Raw genomic sequence first — 24,572 nt, 5'->3', positions numbered from 1 at the left:
TTACAGCTGCCTAGTATTCTACCCAGTAGAATTTTATAATTAGTCTAATTTTACAACAGAATGTGTTGATACTTTTATTATAGAACCTCTTTATTGATTCTTTTTAGCCAAGAACAGCATATGGCTTTCTATTTGCTAAGTTTACACTGGCCTTTCAAGAGTTTTCTTTTTAAAGTTTTCTCCATATAGGTTTTGCACATTTCTTCTTAAATTTATTCCTAATAATTTTGGTTGTTGCTATTGTAAATACAGTCTTCAGCTTTATAACTTTATCACTGGTCATTTGCATATATGAAGGCTGATTTTAGTATGTTAATTTTATATCTCTACTTTACTAAATGATCTTTTTTACGTAGTTTTCCCACTGAACTCCGTGTTTTCAGATAGATAATCATACCAACGCATAAAAGAGAACATGAGAACTATTGAAGGTGAAAAAGGAGGCGGAAACCACCATGTTGCCCCTTGATAAGTGTATGTACAAGATCTTCGTCCCTTGATCGTCGTGAAGCGTTGCTGAGTTGGGAAGGACTTGGGGAGCATCCCTTTGAGGCACCTCGAATCTCAAAGGTGCAGAAACCCAAATAAAAGTGAGAGTGAGGAAGCGTGGGATTTCCCTATTTCAGATCGACTTGCGAAGCCTCGACTACTCATCGGGTCGGGGGAAGCGGAGATAGGCACAGAAGAGGAGAAGCAGAAGACTGTTCCGTGGAACCGCCGGCCTGACACTCCTCAGCGGTCCTCTCGCGGGAGCGGCGCGCGGGAGCCGGGGGTAACTACCGAGTTGAGAGCCCCTCCCTCCCCCTTCCTAGAGCAGCGCCGGAAGTGCGCCCGCGCCGACCCGGCGAGCCGGTCTTGTTTCGGCCTTTGTGGGTCGTTCTTGTTGGGTTCTGGCTTCCGAAGGGGTTGGAGGCCTCAGCCCGGAGCCCCGGGAGGAGGGAATCCTCTGCTGGCTCCGGGGGCCGCGGGTGAGCGAGCCTGTGCTCCGGACGCTGGGCGACGGGATATTAGGGCGTTCTGGCGGCCTGGGGCCCTCGGGCCGGCCCAGGCGGGAGCAGGGCGCCCTGCGGTCCTCCCCGCCCAGGTGGGTCCGCGGGAAGCTCCCAACACAGAAGCCATCCCCCGACCCTTGGGAGGGTGGGTCGGAGCCCGGGGCTGAGGGGTCCGCCCTCGGTCTCTGCGGAGTCCGGCTGTGCCTGGGGCCGCGAACCCTTCTCGCTTGTGCGCCTCCCGACATTTCTGGACGCTCCTGCGTCTCAGACGCCGACCGGCGGCCTAGGGCCCCTTTCCTGGGCTTGCCTCCCTTCAGATTTAGAATCACAGAATGTGAGGGTAGAAGAGGGCCTTAAAGACCAACATTTCCAGCCTTTTCACTTTGTAAATGATGAGGAGCGGAGAGATAAGTCCCAGAGGGAATAAATTCATGTGACTTTGCTGTTTTATGACTTCATGGCTTTCACCAGACATCTGGGCATTTAAAAAATAAAGCAGCTAATCGAGGATGTCTCAATGTTTTATTATTATTATTTACTCTAAATGTTGGATTTATTCCATTTAGTTGTCATTTATTCTAGAACTAAATGGAAATGTTCTTTCCAAGTCTTACTCTTTCTTCATAAAGTCCTGAAATAACTTAGCACTTTTTACCTAATCTTTCTCTTTAGTCTATTCTTAAGTCTTTTTTAATCAAAGTATTTCCCTGAGTATAGTAAATTAACCTGGAGACGTGTTTCAAAGCACATATTTAAATTCTTAGAATTTGTGATTTTTGACTATGGTATTATTTGTGTTAATAATGATGGCTTCTTCCTCAGATCCACCCAGGAAGAAACTTTCCACTGGAGATCTTGCTTGAAGCACTGACACAGCTTTTGCAAGGCTATGATGGCATCTACTTGGGCTATCCAGGCCCACAGGAACCAGGATGAACTTTTGGAAGTAAAGATAGAGGAGGAGGAGCAGAAGGAGGAGAATTATAAGTATACCACGAGACAGGATCAGAAGCTGCAGAAGAACAACACCCATAGCAGAGAGGTCTTTCGACAGTACTTCAGGCAGTTCTGCTACCAGGAAACATCTGGACCCCGTGAGGCTTTGAGTCGACTCCGGGAACTTTGCCATCAGTGGCTGAGGCCGGAGACCCACACCAAAGAGCAGATCCTGGAGCTGCTGGTGCTGGAACAATTCTTGACGATCCTGCCTGAGGAGCTGCAAGCCTGGGTGCAGGAACAGCATCCAGAGAGTGGGGAAGAGGTGGTGACTGTGCTGGAGGATTTAGAGAGAGAGTTGGACGAGCCAGGATATCAGGTGAGAAGATAGATGTGGTTTCTGTTGGAGAAACGATGAATTATGGATTTCTAGGCCAGAGTGAAGTACAGCATTAGTTCACAAAGTGTGATCTTGACACTGGTGCATCAGAAAAGGGCCTGAGTGTCATGAAAAATTGATTAATGTAGTCCTAATTTATTTATACCTTTTCTGTGGAAGGATTATGTATTTCTGCACTAAGCTACAAAGTTCTCTTTGATAAAATGCTGCTCAGAAACATTAGAAACAGAAGATTTAGAAACAAGTCTTCTAGGACAGAGAGAAAATTTTGGAGAGATGATGGTAACAGAATGGGCAGCAGCCTCTTGAAAGGGGCATCACTTCTGTTGTTCAATACAAATTAAGAAATAAGGTTTTGCGGATATATCCACTGCCCTGTCTCCATTAAAGGATTAAAAGATGGAGAAATTAATTACCATCTCAAAGGAATGGGATATAGGAGCAGAGTAGAAAGTTAGGAGGGAGGGCCAGGGCAGGGGACCCATGTTTCTTTGAGTAGTAGAAAGCCAAGTTAGGTTGGAAAGGTGAGTTGTGACAAGAGTTAAGAACAGAGAGTCCAGGACCTTGAATATCAAGCCCTGGAGTTTAGATTTAATTCTGAAGGACAGAGACTCCTAACCTTTTCTTTTTGAGTCTAGATGAGCTTTACTAACCCCAAGATGTAAAAGAGAACCAAATTATGTAGGACCTTTTTGTTTTGTTTTAACATTGATAAAAGGCAGTGGTTCTCAGCCATTGGCAATTTTGTGCCCCAGAGAGCATTTGGCAGCATCTTGGGACATTTTTGGTTGTCATAAGGGGGCATCTAGCAGCGAAAGGGCAGGGATGCTGCTGAACATCTTAGAATGCATAGGACAGCCTCATACAGCAGAGAATTGTCTGACCCAACGTGTCAATAGAGCCAAGGCTAGGAAACCTTGGTATAAAGAGTATAAAACAGTGAGAGGGACCTGCCTGTTGGCTTAGTGGTTAAGTTCAGCAGGGTCTGCTTTGACAGTCTGGGGTTCACAGGTTCAGATCCTGGGCATGGACCTACACCATTCATCAAGCCATGCTATGAAAGTGTCCCACATACAAAATAGGGGAAGATTGGCACAGATGTTAGCTCAGGGACAATATTCCTCAAGCAAAAAGAGGAAGATTGGCACTGGATGTTAGCTCAGGGCCAATCTTCCTAACACACACACACAAATATAAAACAGTGAGATGATAAAACAAGAAGTGTGATCTAGCATTGGGGTACAAAATAGACTGGAGAGGGAAGGAGCATGTGGCAAAAAGATCTAAGTTTGAAATGGAGTTATAAAAGTGTGGCTAGAAAGGATGAGGCATGCCTTAGGTAAGAATTAAATGGAAATGACAGCTTAGACATTTGAAGAAGGAAGAATGCATGGAAAACTTTTTACTAAGCAATCTCTTCTAGGCTATGCACTAGGGATTTCAAGCTTGAAAGACTAGCGTAATGAAGACATTCCTAACAGAGTTCAAGACTGTAGGGGAAGTGAATTGGGGAAGAGTTCGTTCATTAAGATATTTATTGAAAATCTCTTTGCACTAGGCACCATTCTCGGCACTGGGAATGCAGCAGCGAACAAAGCATAGAAGGTTGCTGCTCTCGTGTAGATAGATTCTAGCCTACTGAGAAGAGACAGATGGTAAACAAAACATGGGCAAACATAATATGTCAGGTGGTGACAAATTATATTTGTTAAAGAAAATAGGGGCTGGCCCCACGGCATAGTGGTTAAGTTCGGCACCAACCCAGGTGGCCTGGGTTCGCAGGTTTGGATTCTGGGCTTGGACATACACTACACGTCAGCCTTGCTGTGGTGGCGACCCACATACAAAATAGAGGAAGATTGGCACAGATTTTAGCTCAGGGCTAATCTTCCTCAAGCAAAAAAAAAAAACAATAAAGCAAAGGAATAGTGAATGACATGGAGATTGTGCTATTTTTGATAGACCAGTCAGTGAAGGCTACTCAGATAGGGTGACATTTAGAGCAGGGATATGAATCAGAAGAGCAAGCCATGGAGCCATCCAGAATAAGAGCATTCAGGCAAAGGGAATAGTAAATGGAGAGGTCTTAAGGTGAGAACGTGCTTGTCCTGGTGGAGTTGTGCTTGTCAAGGAGGAGATGAAATCAAGTAGTTATAAAGAGATCAGATCATGTAGGCACTTGTAGGCCATTAATTAAAAGGACTTTGGATTTTATTCTGAGATGGAAAGTCATTGGAGAGTTTTGAGCAGAAGAGAGGTTTAATCTGACTTAAAATTTTAAAATAATCACTCTGGCTGCTATGCTGGGAAAGTTCTGTGTTGGGGATGGGGGAGGGGAAGGCGTAGAGGTTAAAGGTAGAAGCAGGAAAACAAGTTTAGGAGGCTTAGCTATAAGCAGTAATCCAGGCAAGAGATATTGGTGGCTTGGACTACGATAGTAGCAGTGGAAGTGGGGAGATGTGATTGGATTCTGGATATATTTTGAAGGTAGAGCTTGACAGGATTTGTTTTTATATAGGATGTGAGATATGAGAGAAAGCGAGTTAAGGATTTTGCTAAGGTTTTTGGTCTGAACTCAGGTAGAATGGATTTGTCATTTGGTAAAGACTGGGTGAGAAGTAGGTTTCGAGTGGAGGGACAGGAATCAAGAGTTAGGTTTTAGATGTGTTAATTTTGAGATTCCCATTAGAATCCAGTTGGAAAAGTTGAGCAAGCAACTGGATATAGAAAGTTGGGATTCAGTGGAGGGATCTATGCTAGAACTTTAAAGGTGACACTTGTCAGAATATGGATGGAATTGAAAGCTATGAGACAAAAGCAGAATAACCAGAAGTGGTAGCTGAGAAGGAGTGGCCACCGGGGTAGGAAGACACTGACAGAAACATTGGATTCTCAGGTGCAGGCGAAAGTAATTTGGTTTTAAACATGTTGAGTTTGTATTGCCAGCCAGTCCTTTCTCTTACAGCATGCTGGAGGCAGCTAATGGGGTTTACAGCTTGATTTCTGAGGTCAACCCGGGGAGGCAGGGATAGAAGGTGCAGCTCACTGTACTGGCCTTTTTTTTCTTTTTTTTCTTTCAAAATTTGAAGTATCAAAACATCTTTTCAGTACATCTGAGATAGCATTCTGTTGATTTTGGCTCTTACTCTGGAGACAGAGGTTACAAAATGAAACTGTGTCAAGGAAATAGAAGCAGTGTATAGTGATTTCTTATTTACAAAATTTAGCCATTGAAGGGGATAGAGGAGTAATTTGAGGGCCTGTTGTATGCCAAGGCCCTGTGCTACATGCTTTACAGACATGATGTCGTATAATCTCAGAGTAAGTGACTAGCCCAAGGTCACAGAGCTGCTAAACTAAGAAACAGAGAAAGTAAGTAGAGTGATTCTGCTTTTTACAGTACCATACTGAGGGAACCTATTTTTAAATACAAGAGGGAATGGGCCCTTGCAGGAATGGAAGCTACAGAGTGGCTGAAGTTGCTGAATAAATGAGTTAATTGAGGGAGCAAGGGTCAGAGGGAAGCAGAAAGGGATGGGATTGAAGGCAAAAGTGGAGATAGGAGCCTTGAAAAAGAAAAGACATCTTCCTCTAAGACAGAAGGGAAGGAAAGAGTATGAGTGGACATAGATAAATTAAAAGGTTAGATGATTTTTGAGATGATTGTAATCTTGGATAAACAGAAAATAAGATCATCTTCCTGGAGAGAAGTGGGATGGAAACCTTGGAAGAGCAGTGTATTGGGAACAGCTTCTGGAGTGACTATGGAAGAGATTTCTCTCCTTTCTCTTCTTTTCCCTTCCTTTCTGCTTCCTCCTCCTACCCTGTTTCTTTTCTTCCTCTTTCTTCTTTGTTTCCTTCTGCCTTTCTTCATCATTTCTCTCTATTATTTCCCTTTACTTAGCCCCTTTCCTTTTCTTCTTTCTCTCTTCTATTTTCCCCTAAGTTCTTTTTTCCTCCTTTCTTCCTCTTTATAGCCTTCTTTTCCTTCTCTCCTTTCTTTTTTCTTTCTCTCTTTCCTTCTCCACTTCTTTGAGCATAAGACAAAGAAGTAAAACTGGCACAACCAACATACTTTAGCTGTTAAGTATGGGGGAAATCACTTCCAGCTGGGGAAGGGAAGGTTTCCCAGAGGAGGTGATGTTTATATTGACCTTGAAGAATGAGTAGGATTATGGCAGTTCATTCAAGTTTCAGAGAGCTGGGTGCCACTGCCATGAATAGTATACTTTTTTGTTTTCTGTTGTCAGAGCAAGTGTCTCAGCTATACCTCATTTACCTCAGGTCTCAGACCACGCTGAGGAACAGGAAATGTTCTTGCAGGAGATGGCACCTCTAGGAAGAGAACAAGAACCCAGTATGACCCTCCAGTGTGTGAAAGCCCAGCTAAAGTGTGAATCTCCAGAACTTGAAGCCCAACAGAAGCAAGGTAAGGAAGAAAGACCCATCTTGGGAGGAAGAAGGCAGGGCTAGCAGAGGACATGGGACTCTTTTGTACTGCATGCTGTTTCTGATCATTGAAGTCAGGAAAGTCTCTCTGGGAATCTGAGGGCTCATGCATAGACTCTCAGACAGCTTAATTTGTTACTCTTCAGTTCTTTTTTTCTCTTTATATTAATATTTTTCTAAATTTTGTCTTTCTTTTATTTGAGATCACTTAATTTAGGCCTTCTGATAGTTATTGTCCTTTGTACTGACTTCCCTGCTATTTCTAGCCTTTATCCTACCAGATAATACCACTATCTTCCCCTTTGACTTTATCCTTCCTCCTTCAGTAAATAAGCTTTGCTCCATGATGTCTGCAACTAACTCTCAGATGGTTCAGGAAAAAACAATATGTGTGTACTGTTATAAAGAGAAGGAGTAATAAAGAAAAGGTGGCAGAATGTTAAAATTCGGTGAATGGGTGAAAGACCCTGTATCTTCCTTATCTTTCTCTATATTTTTTCTTTTTCATTTAATTTTTTAAATTGGTAAAAATTCACATGGTGCAAAAACAAAAATTTAAAGTTATCAAATGAAAAGTTTTCATTCTATTCAATTCTCCCAGCCATCTTGTCTCCTCCCTGCTCTAAAATAGGTTGTTACTGTTACTAGTTTCTTGTTTGTCCTTCTAGAGATTTTTTTATGCATATACATTTTTCATATTCAAATGAATATATTTTCCTCTCTTTATCACTAAGATGGTAGAACCTTGCATTTTTTATTTCTAAACAGTGGCTTAATATTAAAATGTCTGGATGTACTACACAATTAACTAATCCTTTTCCCTGCTGATGACATTTAAGTTATCCCCAGTGTTTTATTTACTATAACAGACAGTGCTTTGGTGAATAATCATGTGTGAGTATATCTGTAGCATAAATTCCTATATGTGGAATTACTAGGTCAAAGGTTATATACATTTGTAATTTTGATAGATATTGTTAAATTGCCCTCTGTAAGGCTTGGATCGATTTACACTGCAATGTGTGATATCCATTTTGTGAATACAGTGTTATATCAAACTGATGGCAAATCTGATGGGTGAAAATAATATCTCAATATTGTTTAAATTTGCTTTTCCCTTATTTTGAGGTGGAGCATCTTATGTTTAAGAGCTATTGTATTTCCTTTCCTGGAAACCATCAATTTTTCCTTTGCCCTGTTTTCTATTGGGTTATTGGTCTTTTCCTTAACAGTTTTTGGAGTGTTTTATGTAGTAGGTCTGTCCTATATTCCAATACCATTTTATAGCCGTGCAGAAACTCTAGGTTCTTATGTATTTTTCATTTCAATAATTTTGTGTTGCCTATTGAAGTTGCTGTTTGCTATCATAAGAAATTAGTTAACATTTGTGATCCATTTGTAGTTTCAGATATTGAGACTGGAAATGAGTACAGGAATTTAACTTTAAAGCAAGAAGTTTCTGAAGAAATGGAACCATATGGGACTATATCTAGCAAATTTGAAAATGAAATGTCCCAGTCTATTAGATATGAAAAAACCTATGAATCTGAAGAAAAAACAGAAGAGCCTTCTGGACATTCTAGGGAAGATAAACAACCTATATGTGATGAAAATGGAGTAAGTTTGACTGAGAACTCAGACCTTACTGAACACCAGAGAATTTGTCCAGGAGAAAAACCTTACGAATGTGATGACTGTGGAAAAGCTTTTAGTCAGCACTCACGCCTCATAGAACATCAGAGGATCCATACTGGAGACAGGCCCTACAAATGCGAAGAATGTGGAAAAACTTTCCGTGGGAGAACTGTGCTTATTCGGCACAAAATAATACACACTGGAGAGAAACCATATAAATGTAATGAGTGTAGCAAAGCCTTTGGCCGGTGGTCAGCTCTTAATCAACATCAGAGGCTTCACACAGGAGAGAAACACTACCACTGTAATGAATGCGGCAAAGCCTTTAGCCAGAAAGCAGGCCTCTTTCACCATCTCAAAATCCACACAAGAGACAAACCATATCATTGTACTCAGTGTAATAAAAGTTTTAGTCGGCGTTCAATACTTACTCAGCATCAAGGAGTTCATACTGGGGCAAAGCCATATGAGTGCAATGAGTGTGGAAAAGCCTTTGTTTATAACTCATCCCTTGTTTCCCATCAGGAGACTCACCACAAAGAAAAATGCTATCAGTGTAAGGAATGTGGGAAATCCTTCAGTCAGAGTGGCCTTATTCAACATCAGAGAATCCACACTGGGGAGAAACCGTACAAGTGTGATGTTTGTGGAAAAGCCTTTATTCAGAGGACAAGTCTTATGGGACATCAGCGAATTCACACTGGAGAGAGACCCTATAAATGTGACAAGTGTGGGAAGGCTTTCACTCAAAGATCAGTCCTCACAGAACATCAGCGAATCCACACTGGAGAGAGGCCCTACAAGTGCGATGAGTGTGGGAATGCCTTCCGAGGAATCACCAGCCTCATTCAGCATCAGAGAATCCACACTGGGGAGAAACCCTACCAATGTGATGAATGTGGCAAAGCCTTCAGACAGAGGTCAGATCTTAGTAAACACCAGAGAATCCATAGTAGAGGTCCCTATAAATGTAAAGAGTGTGGGGAATCGTGCAGGCAGAACTCAGCTCTTATTCAACATCAGACGATCCACAAAGGAGAAAAATCTGTTTCTCTGTGATGACTACAAGGAAGCTATGTCACAGAGTGCAGGCTGGAGTAGCTTTTAAATGATTCAGGGCAAAATGTCAGTCACTCACTATTGCTATGAGAAAACCTCAGATATTTTATAAAGAATCCACTATGTGCTGACCCTTGTATTAGGTGCTGTGGAGAACAAGAAGCATAACACCAAATTCCTTTTCTTAAAGAGTTTACAATCTAGTTTGGAATATATAAGACCACATGTTTAGTTAAATAAGACTACAGGACAGTAGAATTGATGCTCAAAGTGGTGGAGAATTAAAATGGCACTTGGAAGACAGTAAGTGCTATAAATTCTGAAGGACAGATCCTTGTTGCCTAAGATGGTCAGGAGAGATTTAATTGAAGATAAGGGTTTGGTGGGCAGATTTGAAAGGCAAAAGGGAGAAAATATATAGGCTCAAACAAATGGAAGCAGAGTCGTTTGGAAATATGAGTGACAATACTAGCAAACCTAAAGTAGAGAGCTTGTTCAAACTGGGCAGTTGATGACATTAAGTTGGAAATAATTTGGGGACAAACTATGGAAGGGCTAGAATGCCAGTAATTTTACCTAATATTTTATAACACTTTGACACTTACAAAGCACTCTTCTCATTTAATTCCTAAAATATCTCGGTAAATTAAAATTATTCTCCATTTCAAAACTGAGGATACTCTTGTTTACAGAGATGGTGACATAGCTACAACATCACACAAAGGAAAAGACCAGCAACTTAGGTGCAGATCTCTGACTTCATGTCCTTTTCATTACAATAGATTCCTCAACATCAGTGGAGCTTGTTTAAAATGCCTGAGTCCCACTCACAGATATTCTGCTTCAGTAGGTCTGGGATGGGGTTGAGAATCTTCATTTTTATAGCTCTACAGTCGCCTGATGTTAACTAAAATATGAGAAACATTGCATCGAGACACAACTGCCTTTGTGGTTGCCAGCAAAGTGAGGAAACATGAACACAGTCCCATAAACAAGGGACCACTGCAGATTTTTGGCGTAAGGAAAGCCCTACATGTGGGACATATGCCACCAGCTCCTTAGAGTGAACAGGGGATTAGACCTCCATCATGCCCAAAACTAGGGCTTCAGGATGGCCTGCCCATTCCTTCAAATTTAAGTGTTTTTTTTGAAAAAAAGACTGACCTACATTCCGAGGCTCCAGGGTCTTAGTGTAAGCCCTTTGTGTGTGTATGTGTTTAGTTAGGGGAGGGGTGCTGCTGCTTTTCTCTGTTTTACTCATTAACCTCCCTTTTTTCCCAACTGGATAGTTATTATGTTCTGAATTCCCTAAAAATGGCTCTTGAGAATGGTGTACAATTTTTGGTTTGTATACCTTCTTGAGCACATAAAAGACCTAAAGATTAGTGATTCTATCCCTTGGGGCTTCTGAAAATACAAATCAACCAAAAATTGGTTGACTTTACCCCTAGATTACTCAGTAAACAATTCTGTTTTGGATGAGAACCTATGATGATTATTGTAGTGGGAAAATAGGCAAGCCACATAGATGTACACGTGGCTCCTGTTCTGTTTATCTTTTTATTTACTGAAATCATTTTAAATCTCTACTGAGATGTCCTCTTATTTCCTTCCTATCCATAATCCCTATATAGAACATAAGCATATCATCACTGGCTTGGAAAGAGAAGAGTCAGTAGTACTATAGAAATACATGTGTTCCTAGTTTTCTAAATTGTAAGTGTGAACACATTTTCCCATAAAAATGATAATAGTATTAGTCTTATAACTTAGACAAATTATTTGCCAGATCGACTATTGGGATTGGAATTTACATGACTGTGCAAGAAAACATTCTGAGTTCAAAACAGAGGAAAGCAAATGAACATTTGAAAAACACCTCATTCACCAGCTGAGAACTATTTATTTAGGCTTTTTCATAAGACCAAAATTGGAGTTGCACACACAAGGCATTGAGGCAGGTAGGATTGGAAACCTAATTTTTAACATCCAAGAAACAAACAAGGATCCCAGAGTGAGCCTGAGAGCTCTGGAGATATAAGTATGTGAGACCTAACCTTACCTTGCCTGAAATTTCTTACTCTCATGCAAACTCTTCTTATTGGAGGGGACTTTACTTAGTAACAAGAACCGATATGAGAATGTCCTCTTTACCACACTGAGGCTCTCCATACTTGGCATCAAATCTGATTTCACAGACATGTTATCCAAACTGAAGTTCCTCTAACTCCAGAGCCTCTCCCTTTAATCTGACTGCTCTCTGCAATGCAATCTTTATTTTAAACTTGCTTTCTACTCTCAGTGCCATTACTTGCAGTCTCTCCAGTTCATCCTCTGTTTAACATGTTCTCTCAATGCACACTTTTTCCTCCATTTGCCTCTGACTCTCTTAAGTACCTAATCTTATAAAGCAACCATAAACAAAGACCCAGAACAATGGGATATGCCTATTACATAGAAAGATACAGTTCATAACTTGTTTAAAAATAAATGGGGGTTTGTTCTGGTGGTTTCTTGTGCCTAAATACAGTTGTACTACCAAAAAAAGGTGGAGTGGCATGAAATTTCCAGGTAGGGATCAAAGGAGATCAAACTAGTTATCCAGGATAAGGAGAAAATATAGTAGAATAAGGTTACTTATTGGAACTAAGTTGGCAACAGAGAAGCTGAAGGCCCTGAGGGGCAAGTGGAGGACATGAGAGATGTTAGATATGGAATTGGGGAGCAGTGAACAGAGACTGTCTTGTGATGAAGTCAAGAGTACATCTTCATGTGTAAAGGATAGATGTAGTATGACAATGACAGGATCTAGGAAATTAGAGTCCTTTGAAGCAGCTTATCTACATGGATTTTGGAATCATCAACAATAACAGGATGGAAAGGAACCATATGAAGTGAGTCCAACATAGAAGTAATGGCAGTCAATAGTAGTACCACAACAGCCAGATAGAGTGATGTAAAACTCAAATGAATCATGAAGCAGTGGCTTAGAAATAACATTAAGGATGAGAATAAGTTTGGCTTCTCTTTTCTAATTGATTCAAGGTAAACAAGATGTGAATGTTTAAGGCAAAAAGCACCTGGAGGTTGGGGGAGACCCAGGTTTCTAAAATGATGAAAAATGAAGTGAGCTTAAACTGGGCTTTGGATGAAAAAGTAACCTGACAATCAAATAGGGGTTCCAGAGAGTGCAATAGAAAGGGTCTGCGAAAGGACTGCCAATGAAGATAAAATAGTTGTATGAAGAGGTTGCTGGACTCTGAGATATGAGGTACAGCTAATGACGAAAGAGGATTGAGCAGGGCTCTGAAATGAGAAATATCTGTATGGTGAGGATGGCGGTAGAGAGCGCTAAGATACAAGCACTTAGAAAAGCTCTGCACTCCTGTACTCAGAACAGAAGTAGCCTCTTCCATTAATATCCGGTACTACTTTATTATAGAGTTGTTACAGTTAAAACAAACCCTTCATTATTGGCCATCTTTTGGAATCGAGAAAAGGATTAATTAACAATAATACATAACATTTATTACTTGCTTACTGAGGGCCGGACATTACTGAATGCTTAAATTATTTCAGTTTTAGCTAAGGAAACTGAAATCGATGAATTAAGCTGCTTGAGGTCACAAAGTTAGTATGTGGTGGGGCCAAGATTTGAACCCAAGCAGCCCAGTCCCAGAGCCCACACTTCCTCTGTTTATTTCATTTGAAAGAACTGTGTGTTGCAGTGGTATTCAGTGTTTCAAGTAATTATCTGTAGAAACTTTTTAACTTCTATTACTATTCTGGAAAATACTTAAGAAACTCCAGAGTCCTAGGTCCAAACACCAAAAGTAATAATATCACCGTCCTCTCTGCCTACTAAATCTTGGATGAGGTTGGGTCAGCATACACATCAGCCCTAAGTTCTTCTTACCTGCACAGTGAGGGTGTCTGCAGGAGACATTCCACTTTAAAAATGGTCTCTTTATAGGAAAGGATCCCCCTTCTAGCTTAGAACCATAATTGACAGCATTATTCTGACAGAATAAGGGATATTTGGCTGTCTTCTTTAATACAGATAATAAAGATTTAGAGAGATGCCCCCATTATGGATCTATCCAGTAACCAATATGGATCTATCTTTGATGAGGGTTTTCAAAAGTGATTTTATCTCTGTAGCTAGTACCACTTCTTGGATTAAAAAAATCATAATTGTGTATTATATAAAATAGTTCTTTCAGGTGTTCCTCTTGACTCCACAGCCCAGAATTTATTTGAGCAACAAGTGCTTGTTCAATTCAGGGATAATCATTTGATAGCCTTTAATTGAATCTTCTCAACTTTCATCTTTTCACGTTGAAAGGTCGCATATCACAGCTCCTCCAGCAGTTCATCATTTTGTTAGAATTTCTTTGGATCCCCTCTCCTTCCGTACCTTTCTGGGTATAACTGGTAAGGAGTCCGTGCACATTATTTTTTATACATATAAGTATTTTTACATATATATTAATATATGTATGAATATATTTTGTATAAAATAATTGTATATAATTTTTATTTTATACATAGAATTTGATTTTATGTATATAGTTTGATTTTGACAAAGCCAACCATAAGTATTTTGAACTTCTCAGTTAACTCCCTAGCTCACATTGTAAGACCATCGTTGAGAGCCAGCAATTCTCCCTTGATTTCATGGAAACAGTTTATTCACTTCACACGCATTATAAAAGATGGTTTCCAGGTCTGAAAACCCATCATTCAAGGCTCCCAGAGCTTTCACCCATCACAGTTGAAGGTGGTCTTTGGGGGATATATATGTTTGCTCTACCAGTCATCTTAAGTCCAGATGTCCTGGTCCTCAGTGTCCCAAGAAGGACTCCTGAGCGGAGGCCGTTTGTTACCTGATTCGTAGTTAGATCTTCATTATTCCTTTCTAGGCTTGATAGGCATATCTTACTTTTTGATCTAGTGCCTCAGTTCTGCCTACTCCAGTGAAATATTCAGGAGTAACTCTCTCACCATTTCATCCCGGATAAGGAACTCGACATCTTGCTGTAGCCAAACTCTAGCTGTGTGACTTTGGGCAAGTGATTTAATCTGCTTGTGCCTCAGTTTCCTCAAAACGTAAAATGGCGATAATAATAGTACCTACCTCACTGGGCAATTAATGTGGACTACATGGGTTATACATAAAGTGCTTAGAACAGTATTGATCACATGTTAAGTGCCTTGTAGCCGTTTTCTAAGGTTTTACTACCATGGGCTCTCAAACGTGTTGGCTCTAGATGCTCCAGCCCAGGCCCTAAACTACCTGTGAGCATGCTGCAAGCTCCCCAGGACTGCTGCATACTCCGCCCCGCCCTGGGATTAAAGCTCCCACCTAGGTCTACTTGTACTTTCTTACCTTGGGAACTGATAAACAGTGTCCGGCAGGGGACAAATATCGCCTAAACTGGCAGGAGAGATTCCCCATCTTTTGGCTCCGCCCCTGTTAGTTATCAGAGATAACTAGTAGCTCAGGGTTTTCGCTTTTTGTCTTTTGAGTGGCTCTTCTGATGTTCTGCAGTTGGAAGAAGACCCCGGGCGGGACCTGCAGCGCCCCGGCCTCAGAGTTTAGGCCCCTGAAGTTACCTGACGGCGCAGCCCGAGCCGGCGCCGTTCAGCGGGGGCGGGGATACTGTCAGGCGACCACAGAGAGGAGAAACCCTCCAGATTCCTAGAGAACACCGAACGGTGAGGCGGCTGGTGATAGTGCAGGCTTAAAACTGCGAGCTCTTACAGTCGTTGTGGCGTGCGTGTGGAGGCGGTTGTTGTGGGTTCGTGGCATCCGGGTTCGACTCTGTGTCTGATCCGGCCCATCAGAACTCCGGTGAGGTTGGGTCTGATGATTGGGAGTTACGGGGGAAAGTTCAGGAGGGCTTCCAAGTTTTGAGCTGTGTTAAGATACTGGGGTTGTTGAGAAAAAGAAGAAAGTCTGAGATCTTGGTTTGGTAAAAGGAAGGTTGGGTTCTTTTGCGGAGATGATCTGACTCATGACTCTCCCTAGAGCAGATGGGACGACGCTTGAGTGCAAGGAAAAGACATAGATCTAATTACTGATTATACGACCTTGAGCAAATTACTTAATCTCTCGGTGCCTCAGTATAAGTCATCTGTCAGTGGAATTGTATAGTATCTACTTAAATGAGTAAATTCGTAGTCAATTTTAAACAAATATTAGCTGTTGTTATTTTCTCATTTCTGATGTCCTTTTTTTTTTTTAATCTGGTGAGGGAGATTGGCCCTGAGCTAACACCTGTTGCCAATCTTCCTCTTTTTGCTTGAGGAAGAGTGGCCCTGAGCCAACATCTGTGGCCATCTTCCTCTATTATGTATGCGGGACGCTGCCACAGCACGGCTTAATGAGTGGTATAGGTCTGCTCCTAGGATCAGTATCCGGGAACCCAGACCTCTGAAGTGGAGCCCACTGAACTTAACCACTATGCCACTGGGCTAGCCCCCTCTGATGTTCTTTTCTTTACCCTTTATTTGGGATTCTCTGAAGGAGAGAACCAAAGGAAAGAGGGTCATGGTCTTTCAAGCTTTATTAACATAAACATTTAGGAAGTAAGAGATTTTAGCAGGTGTTGCCAGCTAATAATTTGCAAAGTCACTCCCACTCCTAATTTATTTAGCTTCCTGACAGTTCCTTTTTCTTTAAGTGCATTGTCCAGGTAAGTGAGTTCTTGGGTAAAAGAGCTTAACAAAATTTAGAGTTTCTTTTAACAGTTTTATTTTGTGCCTTAGGAAGAAGACTAGCTACAGGGAAATACTTCTGAAAAATCAGTGTGAACCCCAAGCTGGAGTGAATCTTCTCCTCAGCTCTCTCATTCCAGAATGGCAGTCCTCTTGCAGGAAAGCTCTCTAATAGTGACTGATGGTACAGGAACAGGGATGTGCTGTGCCAAGAATCAGGCTGGCAAAGAAATCACAGACCTTTCTTCAAACTTTAAGTTGTTACTATCAGGAGATAAAGATCTGGACCTCACAGGGCTGTCAGAAGACTCAGGAAGCTCTGCCCACAATTTCTGAGACTAGAAATACAGACCAAGGAGCAGATGTTGAAGCAGGTCCTGACCCTGCCTGGAGAACTGCAGACCTAGGTAGGATAATATCATCTAGAATGTGGAGAAGAGGCATCGGTCATGCTGGAGAAGTTGAAGAGACAGCTTGAAGGACACACCATCAGGTGGGAAGGGTTGGGAAGATAACTTATGGCTTGACTAGTGAAAGGCTTCCGGAATAGCACAGAAAACAGCAAAACGTGACTTTAGGATCCCTCAGATATCTCTGGAGCCATAACCCAGTGTCTCTGCTGTGGGCTTTAATTCCCCCTGGTATTCATGTGCACGTATGGAACCTTCTCTTTCTCTATTGGGTTTTTGGGGAAAGTTTAGCTTTAAAATCAGTTCAAGACCAGCTTCATCCCATTGCCTTTAGGGCCAAGGCTGAAGAAAAGAACAAGCTATGCCTATGACAGAGATAGTACCTTGGAATCAAAGGTTTCGGGTCCAGCCTGTTAAGACCGTATCTTAGTTTAACTCTCAGCATTATTGCCTTTGAAGCAGAAAGCTGATGAGAAAGGATTTCTGCAGAGAAAGGAGAGATTCTCGAAAGGAAGCTTTTTAGAACTCTTGTTAATAGTGTTCTCTCCCTTGAAACCTTGCCCCTACCAATCTGTTTCTCATTATCTACCCAATTCTTATTTATTTATTTTGCTGGGAAAGATTCACCCTAAGCTAACATGTGTTACCAATCTTCCTCTTTTTTCTCCCTCCTCCTCAAAGCCCCACTACATAGTTGTATATTTTAGTTGTAAGTACTTCTAGTTCTATGTGAGCCACTGCCACAGCATGGCTACTGACAGACGAGTGGTGTGGTTCCACGACTGGGAACTGAACCCAGGCTGCCAAGTGGAGCACACTGAATTTTAACCACTAAGCCATGAGGGCTTGCTGTGCCCAATTCTTCAGGTAGAAACTCTCAGCCGTATTTGCCAGGGGCGTTGTGTTTTGTTTTGTTGTTATTTTGTTTTGACCTGTCCAACTCCTTTAGCTTCAAGTACTGATTTCTTCTTATGTTTTAGTCCTGAACATTATTGGGAAAGTTATTTTCCCCACTGCAATTTTTCCAGTTTACTGATTTCCCACATCAAAATAGTATATGCATTTTGATACTGGTCTTACTATCACTTCAAGATAACCTTTATCATATCCTGTTGTTTATTGATCCACTCAACAAATATTCATGGAGCATTTTGTCTATAGGAGTGGCCTAGGTACATTTCACTTGGTGTAAATGGTCCTTTTAACTAGCCTTTGCAAATTAAACTTCCTCTTGGTTTCATAATATTCCCTGTTTTTCATCTCTGGATTCAAACTGATCTTCTCTTAACTTTTTTTTATTATACCTTCCTGATTCTTTTATTGTCACATTTTGTGAGAAAATCCTGCATGCTATTCCAATCTCCTTCTGCCCAGTTATCTCCTCACTCAAACTGGAACCTCACATGCCTTCTTTGACACTTTATAAACTTGAGATGGCAGTTTTAAGACGTGGAAAAGGCATACTCTTTAGGTAAAACTGGGTTTTGTTTTTGTCAGTGTTCCTCAACTAAAGTCTCATTATCTCAGCAGAAGATACAACTGACATTTGAATTGTCTATGCATTTTTTTTAGATGATGTTACTGAGAATGAAAATAAGGACTTGTCTCCAACACAAAAAAACTGTGAAGATGCGAAATCATGTTGGGGGATCTCTATAGAACTGCATTATCAATGCAATAAGTGTAGTAAAAACTTTACTTACTGGTGAGTCATTACTCAGCATTAGGGAGTCCACATGGAAGAGAATCTCTCTGAGAGCAACAAGTTTGGAAAGGCTTTTGTTTATAACGGATCCCTCTTTTGCCACCAGCAGATCACCACAAGGAAAAATGCTTATCAGTATAAGGAATGTGGGAAAGCTTTCAGCTATAGTGGCCTTTTTTGACATCAGAGAATCCACATAAGCCAGAGACTGCATAAATGTGGTGACTGTGAGGAGGCCTTCATTCAGCATGGAAATCTTGTAGAACATTATGTGAAGGAAATAGGAAGGCCACCCAGAAGTCAGGACTGACTGTGCACCAGAGCATCTACAGAGGAGAGAGATCTTATAAACATGATGAATGTGGAAATACTTTCCGTGGAATCACCAGCTTTGTTCAGCATTGGAGAATTCACACTCAAGAGAACCCTGACAGTGTGATGTGTATGGAAAATTCTTCAGATAAGAGTTTGGATCTTGGTAAACATCAGCAAATCCATATTAGAGAGGCTCTTATAAATGAGAGGATTGTGGGAAGTTATATAGATAGAGATCAAGCCTCACCTACAGTCTCTCCACAGTATTGGAAAATTAATATAATTAATGTAAATGGGCAGTTGTATGGTGAAGAAGTATTCTAAATTGCCCATTTTAGCCAGTAAAAATATTCAATGAGTGTCTCAGGTCAAGAAAAGGAAAGGTCAGAAGTTTTTTCGATTCCTAGAGGAGTCTATATATGTAAGCAACCAGGACTTTTGAAATAAACTCTTTCTCTGCACCCCTGGACTTGTGATCCTGTCTCCTGGATGATTATCTGTGTATTGAAGATATGTTATTTCCCCATGCCTGCTCTAATCTCATATCTTAAATTCATTCAACAAATGTAGACTGTAGTAATATTGTCTTACTGTGTTATAAATATATTTTATTGATGGGCTAAATAGGCATGTATGAGTACTCTGGGACTCAAAAATCACATTTATATGGTTTCAGTAAATGTAAAGAAAGGAACCACATCGTTGAATTGTTGGATACTTTCCCAGATTTGGGACTGCCTCTGTGTTCTCCAACACAAGGCTATATACGTGTCCTTCAGAGAATATATATTTTCCAGCTTTGGTCTGATTATTTTTTTAAGACAGAAAAAGATACTTCAAATATAACCTATTGACAGATAATGCTAGAGATATTTTCCCTTATAGATAACACAGAATATAATCTTGTGAAGGCTGGTACTTTAAGTGACTTGCTTGTTATCCTTTTCAGTTCTAAAACCTACAGGCTAGAAGAGGAAAGAATCTTTAGAAGCCCTGCGGTAAGTTGGTAATACAGCCCAATCTCTAGGAGAATAAAGCTTACATATTTTATAGTAGCTCACTAAATACAGGAACACAGATTTCAGAACTTTGCAATGATTCTTTGGATCTGCTGTGCATCATTAGATTCTTTTGACAAGGTATTATAGTCCCTATTTTAAAAGATGGACTGCATTTTCTAGAGGGTGTTTTCAGCATCTATGGAAATCACGTTTCTTTTCCTTAACGTTGTTATTGCCTTGCATTATTTGAAAATGTTTCTTAATACTGAGCCAACTTTGCATTCCTGGAATTAATCCCATTTAGTCATGATGTTTTGTTAATGAGTTCTACTTGCTATTTTATTTAGTACATTTTTCTTCAATATTTATGTAAAATTGGTCCAATTTTCTTTTTTTGTACTATATTTTTCAGGTTTAGGTTTCAGTATTTTATTTGCATCATAAAAAGAGTTAAATTCTTGTTCATTTTTAATGATTGTTCATATAGGCTTGGAATTAGCTGGTCTTTGAAGGTTGAATTCTGACATAAAACCTGGGCTGAGTGCTTTTTTGTGGAATAATTCCTGGGTAACTTTCTCTCTTTCTTTTACAGAAATGGTCTATTAAGCCTTTCTATTTATAAGGGGGTCAATTTTGGTAATCTGTTATCTGCCTAGAAAATTATCATCTAGATTTTCAAATTATTATTTCACCTAGATTTTCAAATTACTTCCCTAGAATCTGTAATATAATCTATTATGACTTTTTAAAAAGCTTTATTGAGGGAAATTGATATCCAGTAAACTGCTAAGTGTACAATTGTACATGATAAGTTTTAACATGTGCACAGCTGTGAAATAATCACTACAAAATAATGCACATCTCTATCACCCCAAAAGGTTTCCCCATGTCCCTTGATAATTCCTCCCTCCCACCCTTCCCTGCACACTGCCCCCATATCCAACCTCTGCTCTGCTTTCTGTTGCTATAAATTTAGTTTGCATTTTCTAGAATTGTGTATGAATGGAACCATACAGTATGTTCTATTTTTGGTCTGACTTCTTTCATTCAGCATAGTTATTTTGAGATTCATCCATGTTGCATGCATCAATAATTCATTCTTTCTATTGTTGAGTAGTATTCTATTGGGTGGATATACCACAATTTGCTTATGCTTTTACCTGTTGATGGACATTTGGATTATTTCCATTTGGGGGCTGTTAAAAATGAAGTTGGTATGAACATTTGTGTACAAGTCTTTGTATGGACATATGTGTTCATTTCTCTTCAGTAAATACCTTGGAGCAGGATGGTCGGATATAGATGATAAGAATATTTTTAACTTTTAAAGAAACTGTCAGATTGTTTTCCAGTGTTTGTTCTCTTTTACTTCCTCACCAGCAGTGTATGAGAGTTCCATCACTCTACGTTCTTGCTAACCCTTAATATGGTCAGTCTTTTTCATTTTAAACATATAATAGGTTGTGCAGTGGTATCTTATTGTAATTTTAATTTACATTTCCTAGTGGTTAATGATATTGAGCATCTTTTCATGGGATTATTTGCTATCCCCATCAGCCTCTGCTGAAGTATCCGTTGAAATTTTTGCCCATTGTTTTCTTGGGTGGTTTGTTATTCTGGATGCTAGTCCTTTATCAGTGCAGTGATTTGTGAATATTGCTTCCAGTTTGTGGATTGTCTTCATTCTATTAACAGTGTCTTTTGGAGAGCAGAGTTTTAAATGTTGATTAAGTCCAATTTATCTTTTGTTCTTTTTTTTTAAAGATTGGCATGTGAGCTAACATCTGTTGCCAAACATTTTTTCTCCTTTTTCTCTTCAAAGCCCCCCAATACACAGTTGTGTATTCTAGTTGTGAGTGCCTCTGGTTGTACTATGTGGGACACCGCCTCAGCATGGCCTGACGAGCAGTGCCATGTCTGCGCCCAGGATCTGAACCGGTGAAACCCTGTGCCGCTGAAGTGGAACACATGAACTTAACCACTTGGCCTCGGGGCTGGCCCCCCTTTTTTTTTTCTTTTTGGTCATATTTTTGGTGATATTGCTAAGAAATCTTTGCCTAACCCAAAGTCACAAAAACTTTATTCTACGATCACTTTTAGGTGCTTTATGGTTTTTAGTTTTTTCTCTACTGAATTGCCTTTGAACGTTTGTTGAAAATCACTTTTTCATATTCATGGGAGTATTTCTGGATGTTCCATTCTGTGCAAATGATTTGTCTACCTTTACACTAATACCATTCTCTTTCAATTACCAGACCTTTATAATAATTCTTGAAATCAAATAGCATTAGCCCTCCAACTTTTTCAAAGTTATTTTGGTTATTGTAGGTCATTTCCATTTCCATGTGAATTTTGGAAACTGCTTGTGAATTTCTACAAAAAGTCTCCTGGGATTTTATTTTGGATTGCCTTGAATCTATAGATCAATTTAGGGAGAATTGACATCCTAAGAATACTGAGTATTCTAACACATGAATGTGGTACATTTCTCTACTTTAGATCTTTTGAATTTATCTCAGCAGTGTTCACTGTACAAGGAATACATAGTCAGGTCTTAATTTATGAGCTTAATTGAAAATCTTTTAATAGGTAAGTTAAGTCCATTCACATTTATTGATATGATTGATCTATTTGGTCCCAACTCTCAATTTATTTTGTAATTTTTTGTGTGTATTATGTCATATTTGCTACATTTATTTCTTGTGTATTTTTTGCTCTTTTCCTTTAAAAATATTCTTGGTATTTAGGAAAATTTGTGGTTTTATTAAATGGTAACATTTGTACTTATACATTTTTAATGCCCTTAGTCACTTATTTTCTTATCTAGCCTTTTACTATTGGTTTTGTCGGTTTCTGTTTCTTTTATGTCCAATCCATTGCCTGTGCAATAATAGTCACTGAGCTTATTCTACTGTGTCCCTTCTCCCATTTTTATGTTGCATTATTTCTACGTTGTTACAACATACAATGTTTACATATTTGTCTTCAACTCTTATTGCCACTCTTGTTTTAATTTTAGATCTACAATAAAGTATACTAAAATTTATCCATCAATAATTTTGGAGTTTTCCAAGTCACATGATTGAATAAAGCTTGTTCTCCAGTTGACTCCTCAAGGACTCATGAGTACTGAAATCCCTAAGTTCTTACACGTCTCAAAATATTTTTCTAGTCTTGATACTTGAAGGACAACTGAATATTAAATTGTTGTGTCACACTATTATTGAATTTTTTAAAAATAATATTCCATTATAGTTTCCTTTTGTATGATGTTTTTGAGAAAATGGATACCAGTCTAATAGATTTAGTCCTTTTAAGTTATTTAATGTTTTTCCTTAGAGGTCTGGAGAACATTTTTCTTTGTCTTTAAAGTCAAACAGATTTTCTCACATGTATCTCTGAGTTGCTTGTTCCAGGGTAATTTTCCCGAGTATCCATTGAGGCTTTTCTATATTCAGATCTTCTTTTCATTGTTTTAACTCTCTAAAGTGTTCTTGGATTATGGTTTTAAATATTAATTTTGTTTCAGTGTTCTCATCTCCCAGTATATTTTTCCAAGTTTTCACAACTAGGGTAGACTTCCTCCTTCTGTTGGTAGTTTTATAGCAATTTTTAGGCTCACTGCTAGCTCCCCTCTTCTCTCTTCTATGACTTTTTCTCAGACTGTCCTTTCTCACCACAGAGGTTTGCCATAGGAAGATTTTGGTGTTTTGTCATTTTGTGCTTCCAGGTAATTTCAAGTTTAGGTATTTTTTGTCTTCTGGTAGTCTTGAGGGCATAGTTTTTCTATAATTTTATTTGTTTTTCTTGTTCTATATTATTTTGGGAGGTTATGTTTGGAGACACAGATTTAAGCAGTTGCCATTATCCTCCATCAGTAGGTTTTCTAAAAAATAGAAGCATTTAGAACAGAAAGTATCAGAATTCTCATACTAAGGATAAGTATCGTTTTGTGATATTTTTGTTTCAGTATTATATATTTGTGTGTGTAACTATGTCATTTGTAAAGTGTATTCATTTTTATAGGTCATATTCAAAATAGTTTAAAGAGCATTGTACAAGATCATTTCCCAGGCCCCTTTCAACTTGTACTGTCAAGGGTTCTGAACCCTCACTCTTTACAGACTTTTTATTGTTCAGTTTCCCTCTATCATATGTGTCCCAAACAAGCACTGTTTTGTCAGTCAAGTTTGATGGGAGTACATTGTGCTGAATCAGGCATTTGTTAAATGCAAAAGCCAAGTCGGAAAAACGTTCAGGGAACTTACTAACTGGGAGGAAACAACTTTATAATAAGTTATACCTCAAGAATACCTATGGAATACCTATGGAACATAACTCATGTGAAAATGACCCTCTTTTCCTCACTCCCTACAACCCTTCATGATAGAATTTTCTTCACTGGTCTGTAGGGACTGAAAGAAACCCATGATTTGGAGCCCTGACACTTTAATAGTTTCGTTCTACTGCATTTACCCTACAAAGTAGAATAACGATGTCCCATCATAAGAGCCTTCCCTTGTTTGGCAGAAGGCCAGTGATCCATGGGCAATGCTGCCAGCCATAACAAAGGAGGTAGAGAGTGGTAATACATCATTAGACTTCATGCTAAGAATGAAGTAACTTAGATTTCATATGGACTGCTAGATTTTGAAAGGTCAGGAAAAAACGACTGCTTGGACTGCCTGGGTGGTAGAGGAGTGGCCATGAGATGCAAATGGGAGAAGACTATAGGAAGTAGGTCTTTGATAAGTGTTTTTAAATTTCATATCTTAAATAGGCTTGGTTTAAATCAGTATTTCTCAACAAGGGGTGTTTTTTGTCCCCCAGGAGACATTTGACCATGTCAGGAGACTTTGGTTTTCACAGTTAGCATGGGAAGGGGTACAGAGGGAGGAAGGAGCTACTGGCGTCTAGTGGGTAGAGGCCAAGGATGCTGCTATACACATT

The 24,572-nt window shown here is 39.7% G+C and overlaps 1 protein-coding gene across 6 annotated transcripts; it reads left to right on the top strand.

Annotated features, from left to right (window-relative positions):
- The first annotated feature begins 781 nt into the window (after window positions 1–781).
- On the top strand, window positions 782–22,679 carry ZSCAN12 (zinc finger and SCAN domain containing 12). 6 transcript variants are annotated; one of them, XR_002801956.2, is made up of 6 exons: window positions 782–1,084; window positions 1,815–2,307; window positions 6,613–6,757; window positions 8,180–9,332; window positions 16,243–16,684; window positions 18,174–22,679. XR_002801956.2 is itself a non-coding variant. In XM_070245009.1 (5 exons), exons 2-5 carry the CDS (start codon window positions 1,882–1,884, stop codon window positions 16,361–16,363), a joined length of 1,845 nt encoding a protein of 614 aa, XP_070101110.1. In that variant the 5' UTR covers window positions 801–968; window positions 1,815–1,881; the 3' UTR covers window positions 16,364–20,735. The 6 variants fall into 6 exon arrangements, 4 of the variants coding, with proteins under 4 accessions (XP_070101110.1, XP_070101109.1, XP_070101108.1 ...); XR_011429902.1 differs by having other exon boundaries at window positions 801–968; XM_070245009.1 differs by having other exon boundaries at window positions 801–968; window positions 16,243–20,735.
- Window positions 22,680–24,572: the final 1,893 nt, after the last annotated feature.

The sequence above is a fragment of the Equus caballus genome, chromosome 20 (assembly GCF_041296265.1).
Source record: "Equus caballus isolate H_3958 breed thoroughbred chromosome 20, TB-T2T, whole genome shotgun sequence".
In the NCBI taxonomy this organism is placed as follows: Eukaryota; Metazoa; Chordata; class Mammalia; order Perissodactyla; family Equidae; genus Equus; species Equus caballus.
This window is presented reverse-complemented; position numbering and strand designations above follow the sequence as displayed.